This window comes from Nomascus leucogenys, chromosome 21 (assembly GCF_006542625.1).
Source record: "Nomascus leucogenys isolate Asia chromosome 21, Asia_NLE_v1, whole genome shotgun sequence".
Lineage (NCBI taxonomy): Eukaryota > Metazoa > Chordata > Mammalia > Primates > Hylobatidae > Nomascus > Nomascus leucogenys.
This window is the reverse complement of record NC_044401.1, coordinates 39,179,250-39,200,421: the sequence shown is the minus strand read 5'-3', so window position 1 is coordinate 39,200,421 and position 21,172 is coordinate 39,179,250. Positions and strand designations below refer to the sequence as shown.

General features: G+C 37.5%; 1 protein-coding gene across 4 annotated transcripts in view; it reads right to left on the bottom strand.

Annotated features, from left to right (window-relative positions):
- Nucleotides 1-599: 599 nt before the first annotated feature.
- The window catches only part of ROBO1 (roundabout guidance receptor 1), a 1,192,968-nt gene continuing 1,172,395 nt past the window's right edge, over nucleotides 600-21,172 (bottom strand). For 2 of the 4 annotated variants that reach the window (XM_030801653.1, XM_030801654.1), the window contains exons 27-29: nucleotides 10,007-10,315; nucleotides 3,472-3,668; nucleotides 600-2,296 (exon numbers count right to left, since the gene is read on the bottom strand). In XM_030801653.1, coding sequence (XP_030657513.1) covers nucleotides 2,282-2,296; nucleotides 3,472-3,668; nucleotides 10,007-10,315 — 521 coding nt within the window. In that variant the 3' untranslated portion in view covers nucleotides 600-2,281. The remainder of the gene's footprint in view (nucleotides 2,297-3,471; nucleotides 3,669-10,006; nucleotides 10,316-21,172) is intronic. The other 2 variants (XM_030801652.1, XM_030801651.1) reach the window with 1 other exon arrangement.

Sequence of the window (21,172 nt, the reverse complement as noted above, 5' to 3'; positions counted from 1 at the left end):
AATATATATGTGACAGGGAAAAAAACCTACATCAGATTCTGTTGCTCTTGGAACTTCCAAGACATGGTGCCCATATTGTTCATCTGAAGTTGAATACTTGAATACACTAACTTCTTTAGTAATGTATAACCTGGTATATGATAGGTATCGTTAAAATCTTACATGAATTCGTAACAAGAAAGCAGATAGTTACTGATAAGCATTTCGGGTTTATATAAGGTTTTCTTGCTGACAGAACATAGGTGGCTCAAACTTTACAAATCACATTCATCTAGTTGAATCCCAAATATTTTAGAAATAGATGAACTGAAATTCAGATACACATACATAAACAAATATAATATACCCTTAATATTAAAGACTTAGTCTCTGATCCAATTATTAACTTCTAGGTCTTGACTGATTTTACATTTTTAATTTCAGAGGAGTTAGGTAAAATTTTTGCTTACAGTAAAGCCTGGTTATTCATACAACTAACTGAGAATTTTCACTCATCTGATAATACAGGGGTGAAATGTTAAGACAGAACGACTTTGTGATTGAATGGAATAAATTTGATCAGCACACAATGAAAAAAGAAATCAACACAAGAAAGAAAGATGTATTTGAGAACATTTTTAATAAATAATGTGACAAAATTACTTTTCTGATTATTGGATTTTCAGTATGCAAAATTATGGCTAAAAATAAGAGGCTCCTTACATGAACATAATGAAAACAGTAATCACATGGATTGTTCCCTTAGTACTGCACGCCCTTTCTATGGAACTTTTTCAAATTATCTAAATGAACAAGTTTAGTTTTTGGTGAACACCAGCCTTTTTTTTTTTGTGGTTCAGTTTTGTTTGGCTTTGTTTTCCACTGGGGTCAGACCTGATACCTATCTATGAATAAATGTACATTTTTTTCTTCAAATAGCACCAATTATAAAATCAATGATATTCATAAAATGACAAAAAAGGATCACAGAAATCTACTAGTCAGAGGGCATCATTTGGCAATTGAAAGCAAGTAATGCCTCTCTTAGAGATTTTAAGGAAATCTTGTACGTTTCGACATCGGCCACAACAAACTTAAACCTCTTTTTTTCTTTAAGTCCAGGAAAAGTAAGAACCATTTGGTTCATGGCCCACAATAAAGTATGCATGTTACTTCACCATCTGTTATCTTTCCAATATTCCAAATACAAACATAGAGCATTAACGAAACAGGTTAAAAACGCTTCTCAACATTTTTTTTTCAATAAGACAAAAAAGGTTAATAGTTACAATGGTTTACAAATAAAGTTTTAGTGATTGTGCTTTTAAAACCAAAAAAAAAAAAAAGAGAGAGAGAGAGAGAGAGATTAAAAACAGTGCATTACAAAAACAAAAATCAAACTTCCTTAAGTGGCACTTCTGAAAGTTGAACTGACACTACCAGAAGAAATTTAGGCCAGTTAAGACAGGGATGTTCTTACTCAATTGGTCATTAAAAACATCCACTTGTTTGTAATACGTATTTATAATTGCTTTTTGATTGAAAAATAGAACAAGGTTTTGCTAGGTTTACTTATGGCAATGACTAGACAACCAGAGATCCAACTGGCTTAGCCCTACTTATCCAAAAGTACATTTCCAATAAGAATATACTTCAATGATTGAAATGAAGACAAAATAAAATACCACCAGGGTTTGCAAAGAGTAAATATTTACAATGTTTCTACCCCATTCGAATTGTTTGTGGTTCTGCATTTGCTGTATTTTTAGTTTCTTCCAGCAAAGGGTAGTATGAAAAACTGATTTTAAAACCATGTTAAAATGAAATACATTTTAATTTGCATTAGCAGTTGGCTATAGAAAGATTATACTTTGAGAGCCCTTGGCATGAGGTTGAATATCAACTTTGTATCTTTGATCAATATCTTGCTATAAATTAGCTTGGCATATAAGCAGTGCAATGCCATATCTCAGGGGCAAAATGCAAAAGAACAGTTTTGTTCCCTCTTGCTGGTGATGACTGAAGCAAGAAGTCAAAGCACTTTCCTTGCTGGAAGTAAGGTGTAATGGTTTGCTCCAACAGCAAGGGGAATAGGAAGGCTCTTTGTAGGGTTAGGGATCAAACAACAACAATAAAAACCCAATAAAGTTTTTAAAATGATACCCCAATAAGAGGAATAAAAACGACAATTTGTACACTCTGATTGCACTGAACATTTTATCTGGCGTCGTGTCATCTGACAGGAGGCATCTTGAGTGATGATTTTCACATTAGATCTATCTCATAAGCCTCTTGGCTGTCTTCAGCTTTCAGTTTCCTGTAAGAGATACGTTATTGTCACATGTGAAAATAAATCTTAAGAGGATTGTGTTATCTTTATTTATACGCATTTATTAGTATTATAATTTAATGTGTTTTTTCATTTATTCAATGGCCTATGTTGGAAAGTGCTCATGTCAACTAATTCATTCATCAACCTTAGTTGGTCTTCACAGCAAATTCAACAAGTACCAAACTGGGTTCTGCACAGTGCCTTGGTGTTGTGTGGGTGGGACACAGGGCTCTGAGAAGAGGGAAGGAATGTGTTGAGTTATCTACTCCCCTCAGCCCCAAGTCAACATTACAGCTCTGCTTTTGATGGTTCTAAATACTGGAGTTAACAGTAAGGCCATTCTGTTCCTCCAAAAGGCTACTTCTATTTTAAAATAAACTAAAACCTGAAAAACAACTTCTCTAACTGTTTGCAGGAGGAAAGTTTTTCTCATTCTAAACCTCAAAATCGAAATACATTGAGCTTTATAGAACATAATGGCCTATACATTTTCAGCTTCTATTATAAAAATGTTATCATTTGACACATATTTATCTACTTGAGTTTAACTGTATTTATTTAAAAATTGTCCTCAAACCTTATCTTTCATTAAATTGAGAAAATATAATCTTTGAGTGGGTGGGGGGAGAATTTATGATATGTCAAGCCTAACAAGAGAGTATATCTTTGACTTAAGAAGTTTCCTCCAACTGGGGAGGTCAGTATCACAGACTAGGCATACACTTTCAGAAGTGTAAAGGTGAAGGACAGTTAGCCAAACCAGTCACACTACCCTGGTGTTGACTAAGGCAACTTCCTCACTCACATCATATAACTCTGTCATCTTACCGGGTTTTTATAGCCTGCTACAATGCTATGGATTATAATAGCTCTAGATCAACAGCTCTTACTTCTTAACAATGTGTTGCCATATATGTTTCTTATCTGAAAATCTGCAAATGAAGATAAACCCTAGATAAACAAATAAATTGCCATTAACATTGAAAACTTTGGAACACATTTCAAGAATATTCTCAAATTCTCAGAACTTCAGTTTCTGCCATCATAGACATTAGAGTACTGAAAAGTTTGTGATAAAATAGTAACATTTCTGTACACTGATGAACTGATAAAACAACAACAGTCTAACATTGGTAAACTTGGGGAAAAATTATAGATACCTCTAATTCTTCATTATTATCTTCTCCTCTTTCATATCCTCCAAGTACCTGCATTTCTGCAATATTTCTTCGACCTACATTTGCTTGTTCTCTCTGTCTGCTTCCTGATCCTCTTGATGACATTGAGCTTGAGGAACTGGGATCTCTGGGATTATTTGATGTTGGAAAAGTAGGTCTACAATAAGGTAGAATATCCTCTGTGTAATGAAATATAATAAATGCAGGTGAACACCATCATACACTTTCACTGTATATTGTATCACTCCTGTCTATCTGTAATTCTGAATAAGGAAGCATCAGTGATTTAAGGTATAAATGAGGACACTCTATAAGCATAATGAATAATGCAGCATAGTGTCTTGAAAATGAAAAGCATAAGCCTTGTTATTTTCCTATTAGTAGTCAGGCATTTGGATTGATTCCACTCATAAGCTCTTGTCCATCTCAAACTCACTAGAGACCAGTATCATTAAAAGAGGCAAACCAAACCTGGAGTCAGACTTGGCTTCCAATTCTGTCATTCACTATATGATCTCAGATTATTTTAGGCTTTAGTTTCCACTTTTCCAAAAAAAGTGATAATATCTATACCTAGAGGGTTTCTGTCAGGCCTCTGTTCACACGGACACGTGAGACAGTTTCTTAGCGTTGATATGAAAACAGATGAGATAATAAAATATCTATATAACTTAAAAAATGTTATTATAAGGAATTGGTAAAAATCAAGCCCAGTCTCCTAGAAATATCAAACAGAGCCAAGCCTGGGTTCACTCCACAGACACCAAAATATCAACCTACACGTCAATGTCCTATTTACATTGTGGAACTCTGAATCTTAGAAGCCTGCTATTGTTGCTAACTTCAATAAGCAAGCCACTCCAATTAATTTCTGTCTCCTGAATTTCTACCTCCTTACTGCTTGAAATTTGGTGCTACTTCTACTGATGCATCAGCCTCATTTCTCTCCGAAGTCTGTCAACTCTGCCTTTCAGACGACAAACACATAAATACCTAACTCTTTGGCATGCTTTTCCCCACCTCCCCCAAATGCTTCCTCTACTATTCACATTGCCTGAATGAAGCCTGATTTCCCCTGAAGTTCCCCCTAACATTCTCTGTAGTGGAAGGGTAAGGAGGAAGGCTTGCCTCTAGCTCACCATCACCAGTTCTAAATCATTGCTCCTCTATCCTTGCACAAACACATCTCCACCTCTGAGGCCCAAGCCATCGTTTTTTGAAGCCAGTATAGTCTTCCTTGATAGCATCTTGTTCTTTCCATTCTACTCGTCACAACTTTCACTCCTAACCCACAGTTCTGACACAGGAGTTTCACAGTCCATGAGGATGACTCTTTCTGCAGCTTCTCTTCATAACACTTGATATCGTGTGACCACCATCCTCTGTCTCTGTTTCATCAACGGCTTTCTCTCTACTCACTTTAGTTTTCTCAAACTACAATATGATAAAATCTCTCTCTTGCTAAAAACTTTCTCCTTAAGACTGTGCTCTCCATGAAATCAACACCTTTCTTTCCTCACCACTCATCCAAGCTTCTTGAAAAGCAATTTGGATTCAATATTGATAGTCACAATTCCCATTCGTTCTGCATCCCACTGAAATCTATTTATGCCTATATCACTACTATGAAACTGAGAAAACTGATAATGCTAACCATGTTTCCAGCCTTGTGTCCCTGGACTTCTTACTGCTCTTAATCAATGCAAATATTATTCTCTCAGCTGCTAGTTTTCCTTCCTCCCTGGTCAGTCTTCTGTGAGCTCTTTTTATGAAGCGCCATGGATATGTTGATGCTCTACAGGTTTCTACTTTCAGCCTAATGTATATAATTCATATATATGTATAATATAATAATTATATATATGTTATACATATATGTATGTATATCATTCATGTGTGTGCATGTGTGTGTGTGTATACATATATGAATGATATAGTTTGGATATTTGTCCCTGCCCAAATCTCATGTTGAATTGTAATCCCCACTGTTGGAGGTGGGGCCAGGTGGTAGATGCCTGGATCATGGAGGCAGATCCCTCATGGATCGCTTGGGCCATCCCCTTGATGATAGGTGAGCTCTCGCTCTGAGTTCACACAAGATCCGGTGGTTTAAAAGTATGTGGCACCTCCGTCCCACTCTCTCTCTGTCTTGCTCCTGCTTTCACCATGTGATGTGCCTATTACGCCTTCACCTTCCGCCATGATTCTAAGCTTCCTGAGGTCTCCTCAGAAGCCAAACAGATGTCAACACCATGTTTCCTATAAAGGCTGCAGAACACTTAGCCAATTAAATCTCTTTCTTTTATAAATTACTCAGTCTCAGGTTTTTCTCTATAGAAATGCAAGAATGGCTTAATACTGTATACATATTTTTTCTTCTACTGACCCTAGGTGATTTTACCCAGTCTCACAGATTATAACCCTTTCTAAAATATCACTGTCATAAGGGGAGTTATTTTGTCTGCTTTGTGTGCTGATGTACTTTCAACTTGACCTATAACACGTCATTAATAAATTGTTCTCCATTATTTTCATCATGCTGAATCATTAACTTATATTTTTAATTCCTAAACTATGCCTCAAACCTTAGGCTCCTATAGGCACCCAAACTGAACCCCTACTCTTGCATGTTCCTCAGACGCAACCTGTTGAACATTGACCTCACAATGCGCACTCCCTGAGATGTCTCCCTTTGCTATATTCTCTAAGACAGTGAATGACATCACTAATCATTAAGATATGCAAGACAGAAAATTGAAATTATTATATATTTTTCCCTTTCAGCAACCTTTCCATACATCTTAAGTGTATCCTTTCCACATAGTCCAACATACAACAAGTAAGGTTGATTTTGACTCTAAAAAGTTTCTTGGATTTTCTGAGTCACCCATCCTTGCTCCTATAGCGTGGTTTATATTTTCTACATTTCTTGTCTGGGGGTTGCACACATCTTCAAACATCCTTGAGCTATTCCCCTCCAAACTGTCTTCACTCAGCCACTTTCCTCTTATAAAATCTATAGGCTCTCTTCATGTACCTCAAGAGCTTCATCTTTGACCACTTTTATTATGAAGTTGTACTGAATTTCTTACAGTTTCCTCAATAGACCTTCAAGCTTTTTATGCAGATTATCCACCTAAATAAATCCTCTTTGCTTAGGAAAGAGATCTTTCCTAACATTCTCTCAGAGTCCTGAGTGAATTCTCTCTCTTCTGGACTCTCAAGTATCATGGCACTATGAAGGTTATACTGAATACAAAAATATCTATGAATTTATAATTATCTGTCCCTCTCTCCCTGACTAAAAGCCCCTTGAAGTCAAGGTTTATGCTTATACATAAATCTCAGGATTTAGTACAATGCTTAATAACACAGTAGGTATTTGATATATGTAGAAATAAATTGAACTAACGGAGGCAAATGTCAGCAAAATGATCAGACATTCAAGTCCAAAAGACCACTCTCCTTAATTAAAAATAATCATGCATTATACACATAAATCAGGATGCCTCTTTCACTATAAACAATTTAAACTGAATTATGAAGGTGAAAATTACAGCAATGCATACAAATGATCATTTAATGGCATATATACATAGGGTTATGATTCAAATAAAAACTTGGAAAAGCAGAGCATATAAAATAATAACTCGTCAGTGTACCTCAGTGATTTCCATGATTCCATGGGTTCCTTGTTTCTAGACTAACGGTCTAGTCTTAGTTTGTTTGATAGAAATATTTTATAGCAGAAAGGACAACTTACTAAATTTCTGAAGATTGATTTTTAAAAATTTTATCTCTATTTTCTAAATCTGCATACAAGATATTTTCAGGTTTGTAAAATTTCCTTCTGAAGAATAATCTCACCTACTTTTTAATTTTTAAAATATTTATTTATTAATTATTTTCCAAGACAGAGTGTTGCTCTGTTGCCCAGACCTGGAGTGCAATGGTATGATCTTGGCTCACTCCAATCTCCTCCTTCCGGGTTCAAGCAATTCTCCTGCCTCAGCCTCCCGAGTAGCTGGGATTACAGGTGCACACAATCACACCTGGCTATTTTTTTTATTTTCACCATGTTGGCCAGGCTGGTCTCGAACTCCTGACCTTGTGATCCACCCACCTTGGCCTCCCAAAGTGCTGGGATTACAGGCATGAACCACCATGCCCAGCCAACTTTTAATGAAGCCTTCTTATAAGCAGGAATTGCTCCATACTTTCTGGCCAGATATAGACCTCGCAATTTACATCATCACATTCTATTTATGAATCACTATTTGGAGTCGAGTCCCACTGTGTCAAAAGTTCAGAGCCAGATCAACTTTGGGTAAACTGAGAAAAATAAGTAAGTTTTTCAAGCTTTGGATTGTGGTGATATTATCAAGGACATTGTGGTCACACAATAGAGGCATCAGACTGAAATGCACAGCTTTATTTATCACCTCACTTCTGAGTCTATGCCTGGATTAGGAGTTCATGCTGCAGTCACAGAACAAAGAGAAATTGCCCTCTGTGTTGAAAACAAGTTAGCTAATGACCAGATGTCCATAATAAATACAACAATACACTGAAGTCAGATCTTACCACAATATATCTATTAACATACAGTAGTTAAGTGCCCCGTAGGTTTTTAAGTTTCATTCCCCATCACTCTTTGCTGATTCCTCAACTAATAATCTGTTTCTTGTGTTTCTTCCTCCAACATGGCTTCTTCTCTTTAGTCTATAATAATGTTCAAATCCACAATCCTAAATCATTTCCAGTGATTTGGCCTTTCTGTCAAACTCTATCCCAAGATTTCCTCCTCACCCCAAACTTCCAAAAAGAGCTTGTGCTCATCACCTCTCTTCCAAAATTTCCATTCACTTTCCAACCCAATACAGTCTGGCTTTTATTTTGACCCACAAACAACATATTGCAAGATCCCTTTTTTCCTCGCTTGGTTTACATTCAACTTTCACCACTGTGGCATTTTATATGCCTTCCTGTCTGAAAATTTCCCACCCCATTCTTTATAGGACACTATTTTCAATAGCTTTTGGATATCTTGATTATTAAATCTCTGGGTCGGTCAATCTGTTTCCTTCATAGGATGTTGCTTATCTGCCTACTCTCTAAGTATAATCATCGTTGACTAGTGGTGTGTTGGAGCAGGCTCAATATTTCACAATAGCTGATTACATTCGTCTCTTCCTACCTGCACATTCAGTGACTTGAAATTGGCAATTTTGAGAGTATTCATGCAACAGAAGTAAGCAAATGGCTACAAATTAGGGTTTGGTTTTGTTTTCTTCCTGGATAGCTGATTGATAAATAGTTACCGGCATTATCTCTGCTGAAATTCAGACTTTGTCATTCACATAATTATCACCTCTGTGTTGTGGGTTCTAAAATCCACTCTGTCCTCACAACCTTTCTTCTCACCTTTAAACCTAATTCTCTACATTTTTGTTGTGATTTTTACTATCTGTGTTCTTGTCGGCATTTTAATCCATTCAAAACTGCAATAATTTTCCCCATGAAATTTAACATTTTCTCTGTTCTTTATTTTATTTTTTTTACATTGGTTAATACAATCATGTTCCACTGGTCATTCAGGGCCACCTAGTCAACCTATGAATAACTTTTTTTGTTTACTCTGTTATTTCATCTTACCGTTGAACATTCAATTAGCCACCAAGTCCTGTTGGGCCTCTCTCTGAAGTGTCTGTATAGGCTGATCCTTCCTGCTCTTCTGAGCTATTTTAATTCAGTGCTTTCATATTTTATACTTAGAGTGTCACTGTAATGTTTCTGACACCTTCATCTACCGGTTTCCAGTCTCTTCCTCCACTGTATAGTGCTGCCAGTTATTTTTCTAAAACACATATCTGATTATGTCATTTCTCACTCAGAATTCCTTGTTGGCTCACAACTGCCCTTGTTATAAATCTCAAACCCTTCAGAATAGTATCCCTGGCCTTTGCAACTTGGCCTAACCACCTTTCTAGTTTTATTTTTCACCCAGGATACAGAGCAGTTGTGCGATCTCAGCTGACTGCAGTCTTGACCTCCCGGGTGCAAACCATCCTCCCACCTCAGCCTCCCGAGTAGCTAGGACTACAGGCATGTGCCACTATGCCCAGCTAATTTTTGTATTTTTTACAGAGATGGTCTCTGGCCCCAAATATTCAATTCTCCGGCCAAAGTGGAAACCATTGTTCACCAAACATTCATTTTCACACATTCATGTTCTTTTCTTATTTCTTTTCCCTGATATCCCTTCTCCCTCTTTAACCTGTGGAAATTATGCTTTTCTTTAAAATCTAACTCAATTGGCACCTCTCCAGGTGAGATTGAGTATAAAGTCATATACTGGAGTGAATCGTACTGAAATTATTCGAGTACGTGCCTATCTCCTCCATTGCAGAGCAAATGTCTTAATCTTACCACTTTTTACATGGCCATATAGAGCCTAACTGTATGCCCTGCAAACACACTCAATCTATATTTATTTGCTGCTTGACTGGATGGGTACCTTGGATGAGATGAGTCTTTGCTGGTGGAAGGTCTCGTTTTGCTGCCTTGTTTCCACGTCCCTTCCCGTCATTTTGCTGTTCCTGTGCTTCTCTGGGGTCGCCTGGATTTGTTCGCATGTCAGCAACTTGTCTTCCATCCAATACTTCTCTCCCCTTGTAACTGCTTCCTTTTCTGTCTGATGATCTGTCTGTTCTTGCATCTATAGAAGGGAGTTTTGGCACCACTACAGGTCGTACTTCCAGCTGTGTCTTGGATTGGGCAGTAGGTGACTTTATAGCAGGTGGCGGCACAGGAGGTGGTGGAAGATCTAAAGAGAAACATTAAAAATACTGCTGTAGAAAGTCTGCTGCTTATAAAATCATCAAACATTTGGATTATCATTGGAGCCACATTCACCTATGAGATACTATATCTTAAACGAACTAGAATACTTGAAGGTAACCAAAGAAAAATACTCCCTTTTTTTAAATTTATGTTTGTTTATTTATTTATTTTGAGACAGGGTCTTACTCTGTCATTCAGGCTACAGTGCAGTTGCGCAGTCTCAGCTCACTGCAGCCTTGACCTCCCGGCTGCGAGCAATCCTCACCCCTCAGCCTCACGAGTAGCTAGGACTATAGGCGTGCACCACCACACCTGGCTACGTTTTGTGTTTTTTGTAGAGATGGGGTTTTGCCACGTTGCCCAGGCTGGTCTCAAACTCCTGGACTCAACTGATCTGTCCACCTTGGCTTCCTAAAGTGCTAGAACTACAGGCGTGAGCCACTGCACCCAGCCAAGACCAACACTTTAAATGTACTCTTGTTATCTAGCACAGAACTATTGAATGACAAAGTTGGGACTTAATGACATCTGCTCCTGGGATAGCTAACACTGGGTATATGTACTGTAACTTTCTCTCTCCCAAGTATGGCAGAGCTTCCTATCTGATTTCAGTATAACACTGCTAGTACCAGATGCATGCCTTTGCTCCTCAGACAATCACTTCAAATTGATTGAGGTGGTACTTGAGTTGAGACTTATTTGCTATCTCTAATCTAGCCTAAATCTCTTCTTATTTTGTGGAGAAGGAAGCTCAAATATGCAGACCTTAAGCTACTGTGCAATCTCAAAGCTAGATATAAGCAGAACCAGGACTAACCAATGGTTCAGTGTTCTTTATATTACTACATTCAATTGCATGTTTATAATCTACTTTTCATTGATGGCATCTCACTATTTTGTTTGTATACCCAGAGGTTTTAAACCAGATAATTACTGGTACAAATATGTTAATTTCATCTACACACACACACACACACACACACACAGTTATTTCTAGTTGTGGTTACACCTTAAGTAATACATATTACATATCATGTAACTTATATAATTTAATTTCTTCCCTTTTTTTGAGACGAAGTCTTGCTTTGTTGCATAGGCTGGAGTGCAGTTGTGTGATCTCGGCTCACTGCGGCCTCTGTCTCCGATCAAGTGATCCTTCCACCTCAGCCTTCTGAGTAACTGGGACTACAGGCACATGCCACCACACCTGATTAATTTTTGTAGTTTTTGTAGAGACAGGGTTTCGCTATCTTGCCCAGGGTGGTCTCGAACTCCTATGCTCAAGCCAATCACCCACTTTGATCTCCTAAAGTGCTGGGATTATAGCCATGAGCCACCACACCCAGCCTATAATTCACTTTTGTATATCATAGATATACTTAAGCATGAAAGTACGCATAAAAGTTGATATCTAGAAAAAAATTTTTTAATCAGTGCTATCTTTAAAAATCATTCCTCCCAGGAGAAAGGAAATATGTATCCTAATATTATTTGGTAATTTAGTAGAAGAGTAAGGGTAGATACTAAGTTTCGGTTATTCTGGCTGTAGTATGGGGGATGTATTAACAAGAAAAGCTTCAATTCAGGAGCTCAAGAGATTATTATAATAACTCACATAATTAATGATAGGTGATAAAATGTTATTGGTGGCTGTCCAGATGGAGAGGAAAAGACACGTTTGAGATTAAGGGAGAAAAATCAATATTATTTCAGGATCAATGAAATACAGTACAGGGGTGGGGGGAGGAAAGAATCTAAGATGACTTTTAGGATTTTTGTCATAGTTGGCTTGGTGAATGAAAAGAACATCGTTGAAGGTATAGAATGCAGCAAAAGGGAGATGTTTGTGAAGGAAGACTATAAGTTCAGTTTTAAAAAAGTGAATAGGAGGAGCCTTTGAAGTATCAAAATAGAAAGGTACAACAGGTATTTGTAAATAAAATCTGAATTTCAGGAGAGATCAAAACCAGAGATACGGAGATTTTGGAATTATCAGCATAGCTATGTTTTTAAGTCCTGTCTTTAGAAATGGTAACATTTTCGCATTTCTAGAGTAATGTCTAGAATAAACTAAAACACATTCATAAAACATCTATTGCATGCTTAGTATTATAAAATTAGCCTTAAGATTTTAAATTAAAAAATACAAATTTACATGGTAAAAAATTCAGTAGGAGTTTAAATTTGAAAGAACAACCTCCATGGTGTGTATGTGCCACATTTTCTTAATCCACTCTATCATTGATGGACATTTGGGTTGGTTCCAAGTCTTTGCTATTGTGAATAGTGCCGCAGTAAACATACATGTGCATGTGTCTTTATAGCAGCATGATTTATAATCCTTTGGGTATATACCCAGTAATGGGGTTGCTGGGTCAAATGGTATTTCTAGTTCAAGATCCCTGAGGAATCGCCACACTGACTTCCACAATACCTAATGTTAAATGACGAGTTGATGGGTGCAGCACACCAACATGGCACATGTATACATATGTAACTAACCTGCACATTGTGCACATGTACCCTAAAACTTCAAGTATAAAAAATTAAAAAATGAAACAACCTCCATACCTCCCCATCTCCATTTTAAATCCCTAGTATTGACTATGCAGAGGTAATGGGCTTGAATGGTTTTCTATAGATCATTCCTGAAGTTATTTATAAAGCAGGGCTGTCAAGTCTCATAACTGCAGGCAGCACTGTTCATATCAAGGACTATATAAAATGGCCACACCTGGGATGACACAGAGTGCCTGTCTTCCCATTCACATGTGGTGACCAGATAAAAAGGACCACATACACACAGAGACAGCCTTCCTTCTTTACCAACATGAATGGATTGCACTTTTTTCACCTAACCAGGTAGTTATACAAATTTCCATATGTGTACATGGGGCTTTACTCTTTTTTGGAAAAGTTTGCCTAATGTTATATTCTATGACTACATCATTACTTTTTAGCCAATCCCTAGAGAGAAATATTCTGGTTGTTTCCAGATATTTTATTATTATTGACACTGGGCCATTGACTATCATTTACATGTACCAGCATGAGAAACTGTTAAATACTAAAATTGTGTTTTGAAGATTCTTAGTATAACAGCAAATTAATGGCCCTCAGAAGCATCAGTTTTAACCAAGTGTTTCTCATAATTACATATTTTTAATAAATAAATGAAACTTTTTTGTTCCATAAATATACAATTTTTTAAAACTTATTTTGGCATTATATGCTACAGCTAAGGTGTTAGAATTTATTGTATTAGTTTTGAAAACAGACAGTCTGAGTTGCCATCTTAGTACCTATCAGCTGTTTTACTTAGGAATGATTATAAAAAGTGATCACACTTTTACTTGCATTCTTTTGTTAGTGGTTTTCATGGCTTGCCATGTTCGAGTATCAAATAAATAGATTCAACAGTTTAGCCAAAGTGGTAGCCAATTATAGCCAAGAGCACTAATTTTCCCTCTGATTTTACAAAATCAAGTTTTTTGTCTTGCAACATGGATCGACAGTGTCACAAGTGTGTGTTTTTCCTCCTTTGTCTACTTTTAACAGATTTTTCAAAAAATAATACATAAAAATAAGTACTATGATGTCCCCTCCCTTGATGTTACTTATTATTAAAGATAACCAAAAAGAGAGAGTTAGAAAACAGGCTGTATCAAGTAGCCTAAAGCCAAAGGACCCAAGGCAGAATGATTTTAAGTTCAGACTGAGCCTGGGATTGGCAATAAGGGGAGAAAAGTCTAATTCAGAACATACCAAGAAGCAGAGAGAGTGAGTGACTGCAGGCTCATTTCTGCACTATCTGCTTGCTATAAACTGAAATTGGATTGCGAACACAGATTATCAGGAAGCTGATGACTGCCACTATCATCAAATCATAAAATATCTGGGCCTTTAAGATATCAAAACTGATGACTACCACTATCTTAACATCATACAAAGTCTTGGGAATATATGACTCATGAGACAAAATCTGTCACTAGATGTTCTAGATAGGTGTTATTTATAACACAAGTTAAAAAGAGTAGAGAACCTGATGGTAATTTAAAGAATTCTAACTTCCTATATATATTTGTCACCGTATCTAATTGACAATTAGAGAGGGAAATGCTGACAGGTTTGATTTCTTATATAAACAGATTGCCAAATAAATTCTTTCTTAGGTATTATAAAATATCACCAAGCAGGGATATCCCTGCTTACGAGGCCAGGGATTATTAGAGTATAAACAATCCTGTATTCCACATAGTGATATATAGTGCTTGCACCCAATTCGTACCATGAGTCGTACAAACTGGATTTCACAAATTGGATTGTGGACTTGTTTTGTGTGTGTGTGTGTGTAGACTTTATGTAATCTTATAAACACTCATTCTTTCTACAAGACTTTCCAAATAATAGTATAATGCATGTAAAGTAACATACAAGAACACGTGCATTCAGACAATTCTGCCTACGTTAACTTGCTATAGAGATCTAGCACTTTCTTTACTTAACTGCTTCAAGTCCTCAGACCTTGTAATTAATGACAAATCAAGTCAAAATAACATCATTCCGAAGAGGGTGGTGAATTTATAATTTATGAAAAGTAGCAATGGAGAAATAATGTAGATTTGGTTTTTAAATCAACTATGTAAATGCATTAGAGAGGTTGAAGAGAGAGGATGGAAAGAATCTATTAGGAGGTCCTAGAAATGCACTTTTACTCAATAAGACTCTGGCTAATAAATATTCATATACCCAAATCCTACCCTTTAGCTGGGTTAAACTTGTAAGAGGCAAATATGGAATAAATAAATCATTAGATACCGCCTTTCAGTGTGACTGTAGCATGCAGTACTCTCCTTTGCATCGAGTTCTCCCTGAGTGCTTACGAGGCCTTGGATTTGAGGACATAGCAAGATTTGGCCACAATGCCAGCTGTTAGGGGCTGGTGCACTGTTACGGGCTGAATTGTGCCCCCTTAAAATTCAAATGTTGAAGTCTGAACCCCCAGTACCTCAGAATGTGACTGTATTTGGAGTCCTTAAAGAGGTAATGAAGTTACAATGAGGTCACCAGGGTAGGTCCTAATCCATTATAACTGATGTTATTACAAGAGGAGATTAGGACACACACATACACTGGGGGAAGATCAGGTGAAGACACAGGGAGAAGATAGCCATCTCCCAGCCAAGGAGAGAGGCCTCAGAAGAAACCATTCCTACTGACACCTCGATCTTAAACTTCTGGTTTCCAGAACTGTGAAAAAATAAATTACTGTTTTTTAAGCCACCTAGTCTGTGGCACTTTGTTATGGCGGCCCTAGCAAACTAATACAAGGATTAACTGAGAAGGATCACCACAAATTACTCTTTATCAGTTCAGACATGGCCACTTTTTATCCTTCTTTATATAGTTTTTAAAGACTCTACAAAGGAATGTCATAATCTGAACAAAATTTACAAAGTAAAGCTGCTACATAATCAATACTGACAAACCATATTCTGAACAATAGTTCACATAAATGTGCTGACAGTAATCAAACTCATCCATCATAATCCATACATTTTGCCCACTAAAAAGAAAAAAAAACCCACAAAATTCTTCATATCTTACAAATATGTTCAATTCACATTTTAACAACTGGTAGCTCTTTAAATTCTTTCTTCCTCTCCCTTCTCTTTTTTAATAAATTGTACGATTGTGTCTGCCATTGAGCTTCTTCATGAATTGGTCTATGAATTTTTTTTTTTTTTTTTGGTTTTTAGTTTTTTTTTTTTTTCATTATACTTTAGGTTTTAGGGTACATGTGCACAATGTGCAGGTTTGTTACATATGTATCCATGTGCCATGTTGGTGTGCTGCACCCATTAACTCGTCATTTAGCATTAGGTATATCTCCTAATGCTGTCCCTCCCCCCTCCCCCCACCCCACAACAGTCCCCGGAGTGTGATGTTCCCCTTCCTGTGTCCATGAGTTCTCATTGTTCAATTCCCACCTTTGAGTGAGAACATGCAGTGTTTGGTTTTTTGTCCTTGTGATAGTTTACTGAGAATGATGATTTCTAGTTTCATCCATGTCCCTACAAAGGACATGAACTCATCATTTTTTATGGCTGCATAGTATTCCATGGTGTATGTGTGCCACATTTTCTTAATCCAGTCTATCGTTGTTGGACATTTGGGTTGGTTCCAAGTCTTTGCTATTGTGAATAGTGCCACAATAAACATATGTGTGCATGTGTCTTTATAGCAGCATGATTTATAGTCCTTTGGGTATATACCCAGTAATGGGATGGCTGGGTCAAATGGTATTTCTTGTTCTACATCCCTGAGGAATCACCACACTGACTTCCACAATGGTTGAACTAGTTTACAGTCCCACCAACAGTGTAAAAGTGTTCATATTTCTCCACATCCTCTCCAGCACCTGTTGTTTCCTGATTTTTTAATGATGGCCATTCTAACTGGTGTGAGATGGTATCTCATTGTGGTTTTGATTTGCATTTCTCTGATGGCTGGTGATGATGAGCATTTTTTCATGTGTTTTTTGGCTGCATAAATGTCTTCTTTTGAGAATTGTCTGTTCATGTCCTTCGCCCACTTTTTGATGGGGCTGTTTTTTTCTTGTAAATTTGTTTGAGTTCATTGTAGATTCTGGATATTAGCCCTTTGTCAGATGAGCAGGTTGCAAAAATTTTCTCCCATTCTGTAGGTTGCCTGTTCACTCTGATGGTAGTTTCTTTTGCTGTGCAGAAGCTCTTTAGTTTAATTAGACCCCATTTGTCAATTGTGGCTTTTGTTGCCATTGCTTTTGGTGTTTTAGACATGAAGTCCTTGCCCATGCCTATGTCCTGAATGGTATTGCCTAGGCTTTCTTCTAGGGTTTTTATGGTTTTAGGTCTAACATGTAAGTCTTTAATCCATCTTGAATTAATTGTTGTATAAGGTGTAAGGAAGGGATCCAGTTTCAGCTTTCTACATATGGCTAGCCAGTTTTCCCAGCACCATTTATTAAATAGGGAATCCTTTCCCCATTGCTTGTTTTTGTCAGGTTTGTCAAAGATCAGATAGTTGTAGATATGTGGCATCATTTCTGAGGGCTCTATTCTGATCCATTGATCTATGTCTCTGTTGTGGTACCAGTACCATGTTGTTCTGGTTACTGTAGCCTTGTAGTATAGTTTGAAGTCAGGTAGCACCATGCCTCCAGCTTTGTTCTTTTGGCTTAGGATTGACTTGGTGATGTGGGCTCTTTTTTGGTTCCATATGCACGTTAAAGTAGCTTTTTCCAATTCTGTGAAGAAAGTCATTGGTAGCTTGATGGGGATGGCATTGAATCTATAAATTACCTTGGGCAGTATGGCCATTTTCATGATATTGATTCTTCCTACCCATGAGCATGGAATGCTCTTCCATTTGTTTGTATCCTCTTTTATTTCATTGAGCAGTGGTTTGTAGTTCTCCTTGAAGAGGTCCTTCACATCCCTTGTAAGTTGGATTCCTAGGTATTTTATTCTCTTTGAAGCAAGTGTGAATGGGAGTTCACTCATGATTTGGCTCTCTGTTTGTCTGTGATTGGTGTACAAGAATGCTTGTGATTTTTGTCCATTGATTTTGTATCCTGAGACTTTGCTGAATTTGCTAATCAGCTTAAGGAGATTTTGGGCTGAGACAATGGGGTTTTCTAGATATAAAATCATGTCATCTGCAAACAGGGACAATTTGACTTCCTCTTTTCCTAATTGAATACCCTTTATTTCCTTCTCCTGCCTGATTGCCCTGGCCAGAACTTCCAGCACTGTGTTGAATAGGAGTGGTGAGAGAGGGCATCCCTGTCTTGTGCCAGTTTTCAAAGGGAATGCTTCCAGTTTTTGCCCATTCAGTATGATATTGGCTGTGGGTTTGTCATAGATAGCTCTTATTATTTTGAGATACGTCCCATCAATACCTAATTTATTGAGAGTTTTTAGCATGAAGGGTTGTTGAATTTTGTCAAAGGCCTTTTCTGCATCTATTGAGATAATCATGTGGTTTTTGTCTTTGGTTCTGTTTATATGCTGGATTACATTTATTGATTTGCCTATGTTGAGCCAGCCTTGCATCCCTGGGATGAAGCCCACTTGATCATGGTGGATACGCTTTTTGATGTGCTGCTGGATTTGGTTTGCCAGTATTTTATTGAGGATTTTTGCATCAATGTTCATCAAGGATATTGGTCTGAAATTCTCTTTTTTGGTTGTCTCTGCCAGGCTTTGGTATCAGGACGATGCTGGCTTCATAAAATGTGTTAGGGAGGATTCCCTCTTTTTCTATCGATTGGAATAGTTTCAGAAGGAATGGTACCAGTTCCTCCTTGTACCTCTGGTAGAATTCAGCTGTGAATCTATCAGGTCCTGGACTCTTTATGGTTGGTAAGCTATTGATTATTGCCACAATTTCAGAGCCTGTTATTGGTCTATTCAGAGATTCAACTTCTTCCTGGTTTAGTCTTGGGAGGGTGTATTTGTCGAGGAATTTATCCTTTTCTTCTAGATTTTCTAGTTTATTTGCGTAGAGGTGTTTGTAGTATTCTCTGATGGTAGATTGTATTTCTGTGGGATTGGTGGTGATAACCCCTTTTTCATTTTTTATTGCATCTATTTGATTCTTCTCTCTTTTCTTCTTTATTAGTCTTGCTAGCGATCTATTAATTTTGTTAATCTTTTCAAAAAACCAGCTCCTGGATTCATTAATTTTTTGAAGGGTTTTTTGTGTCTCTATTTCCTTCAGTTCTGCTCTGATTTTAGTTATTTCTAGCCTTCTGCTAGCTTTTGAATGTGTTTGCTCTTGCTTTTCTAGTTCTTTTAATTGTGATGTTAGGGTGTCAATTTTGGATCTTTCCTGCTTTCTGTTGTGGGCATTTAGTGCTATAAATTTCCCTCTATACGCTGCTTTGAATGTGTCCCAGAGATTCTGGTATGTTGTGTCTTTGTTCTCGTTGGTTTCAAAGAATATCTTTATTTCTGTCTTCATTTCATTATGTACCCAGTAGTCATTCAGGAGCAGGTTGTTCAGTTTCCATGTAGTCGAGCAGTTTTGAGTGAGTTTCTTAATCCTGAGTTCTAGTTTGATTGCACTGTGGTCTGAGAGACAGTTTGTTATAATTTCTGTTCTTTCACATTTGCTGAGGAGAGCTTTACTTCCAACTATGTGGTCAATTTTGGAATAGGTGTGGTGTGGTGCTGAAAAAAACGTATATTCTGTTGATTTGGGGTGGAGAGTTCTGTAGATGTCTATTAGGTCCACTTTGTGCAGAGCTGAGTTCAATTCCTGGATATCCTTGTTAACTTTCTGTCTGGTTGACCTGTCTAATGTTGACAGTGGGGTGTTAAAATCTCCCATTATTATTGTGTGGGAGTTTAAGTCCCTTTGTAGGTCACTCAGGACTTGTTTTATGAATCTGGGTGCTCCTGTGTTGGGTGCATATATATTTAGGATAGTTAGCTCTTCTTGTTGAATTGATCCCTTTACTATTATGTAATGGCCTTCTTTGTCTCTTTTGATCTTTGTTGGTTTAAAGTCTATTTTATCAGAGACTAGGATTGCAACCCCTGCCTTTTTTTGTTTTCCATTTGCTTGATAGATCTTCATCCATCCCTTTGAGTCTATGTGTGTCTCTGCACGTGAGATGGGTTTCCTGAATACAGCACACTGATGGGTCTTGACTCCTTATGCAGTTTGCCAGTCTGTGTCTTTTAATTGGAGCATTTAGCCCTTTTATATTTAAAGTTAATATTGGTATGTGTGAATGTGATCCTGTCATTATGATGTTAGTTGGTTATTTTGCTTGTTAGTTGATGCAGTTTCTTCCTAGCCTCGATGGTCTTTACAATTTGGCATGTTTTTGCAGTGGCTGGTACCGGTTGTTCCTTTCCATGTTTAGTGCTTCCTTCAGGAGCTCTTTTAGGGCAGGCCTGGTGGTGACACAGTCACTCAGCATTTGCTTGTCTTTAAAGTATTTTATTTCTCCTTCACTTATGAAGCTTAGTTCGGCTGGATATGAAATTCTGGGTTGAAAATTCTTTTCTTTAAGAATGTTGAATATCGGCCCCCACTCTCTTCTGGCTTGTAGAGTTTCTGCCGAGAGATCAGCTGTTAGTCTGATGGGCTTCCCTTTGTGGGTAACCCAACCTTTCTCTCTGGCCACGCTTAACATTTTTTCCTTCATTTCAACTTTGGTGAATGTGACAATTATGTGTCTTGGAGTTGCTGTTCTCGAGGAGTATCTTTGTGGCGTTCTCTGTATTTCCTGAATCTGAATGTTGGCCTGCCTGGCTAGATTGGGGAAGTTCTCCTGGATAATATCTTGCAGAGTGTTTTCCAACTTGGTTCCATTCTCCCCATCATTTTCAGGTACACCAATCAGACGTAGGTTTGGTCTTTTCACATAGTCCCAAATTTCTTGGAGGCTTTGTTCATTTCTTTTTATTCTTTTTTCTCTAAACTTCCCTTCTTGCTTCATTTCATTCATTTCATCTTCCATCACTGATACCCTTTCTTCCAGTTGGTCGCATCGGCTCCTGAGGCTTCTGCAATCTTCGCGTAGTTCTCAAAACTTGGCTTTCAGCTCCATCAGCTCCTTTAAGCCCTTCTCTCCATTGGTTATTCTAGTTATCCATTCATCTAATTTTTTTTCAAAGTTTCTAACTTCTTTGTTATTGTTTTGAATTTCCTCCCGTAGCTCAGAGTAGTTTGATCGTCTGAAGCCACCTTCTCTCAACTCGTCAAAGTCATTCTCCATCCAGCTTTGTTCCGTTGCTGGCGAGGAACTGCGTTCCTTTGGAGGAGGACAGGTGCTCTGCTTTTT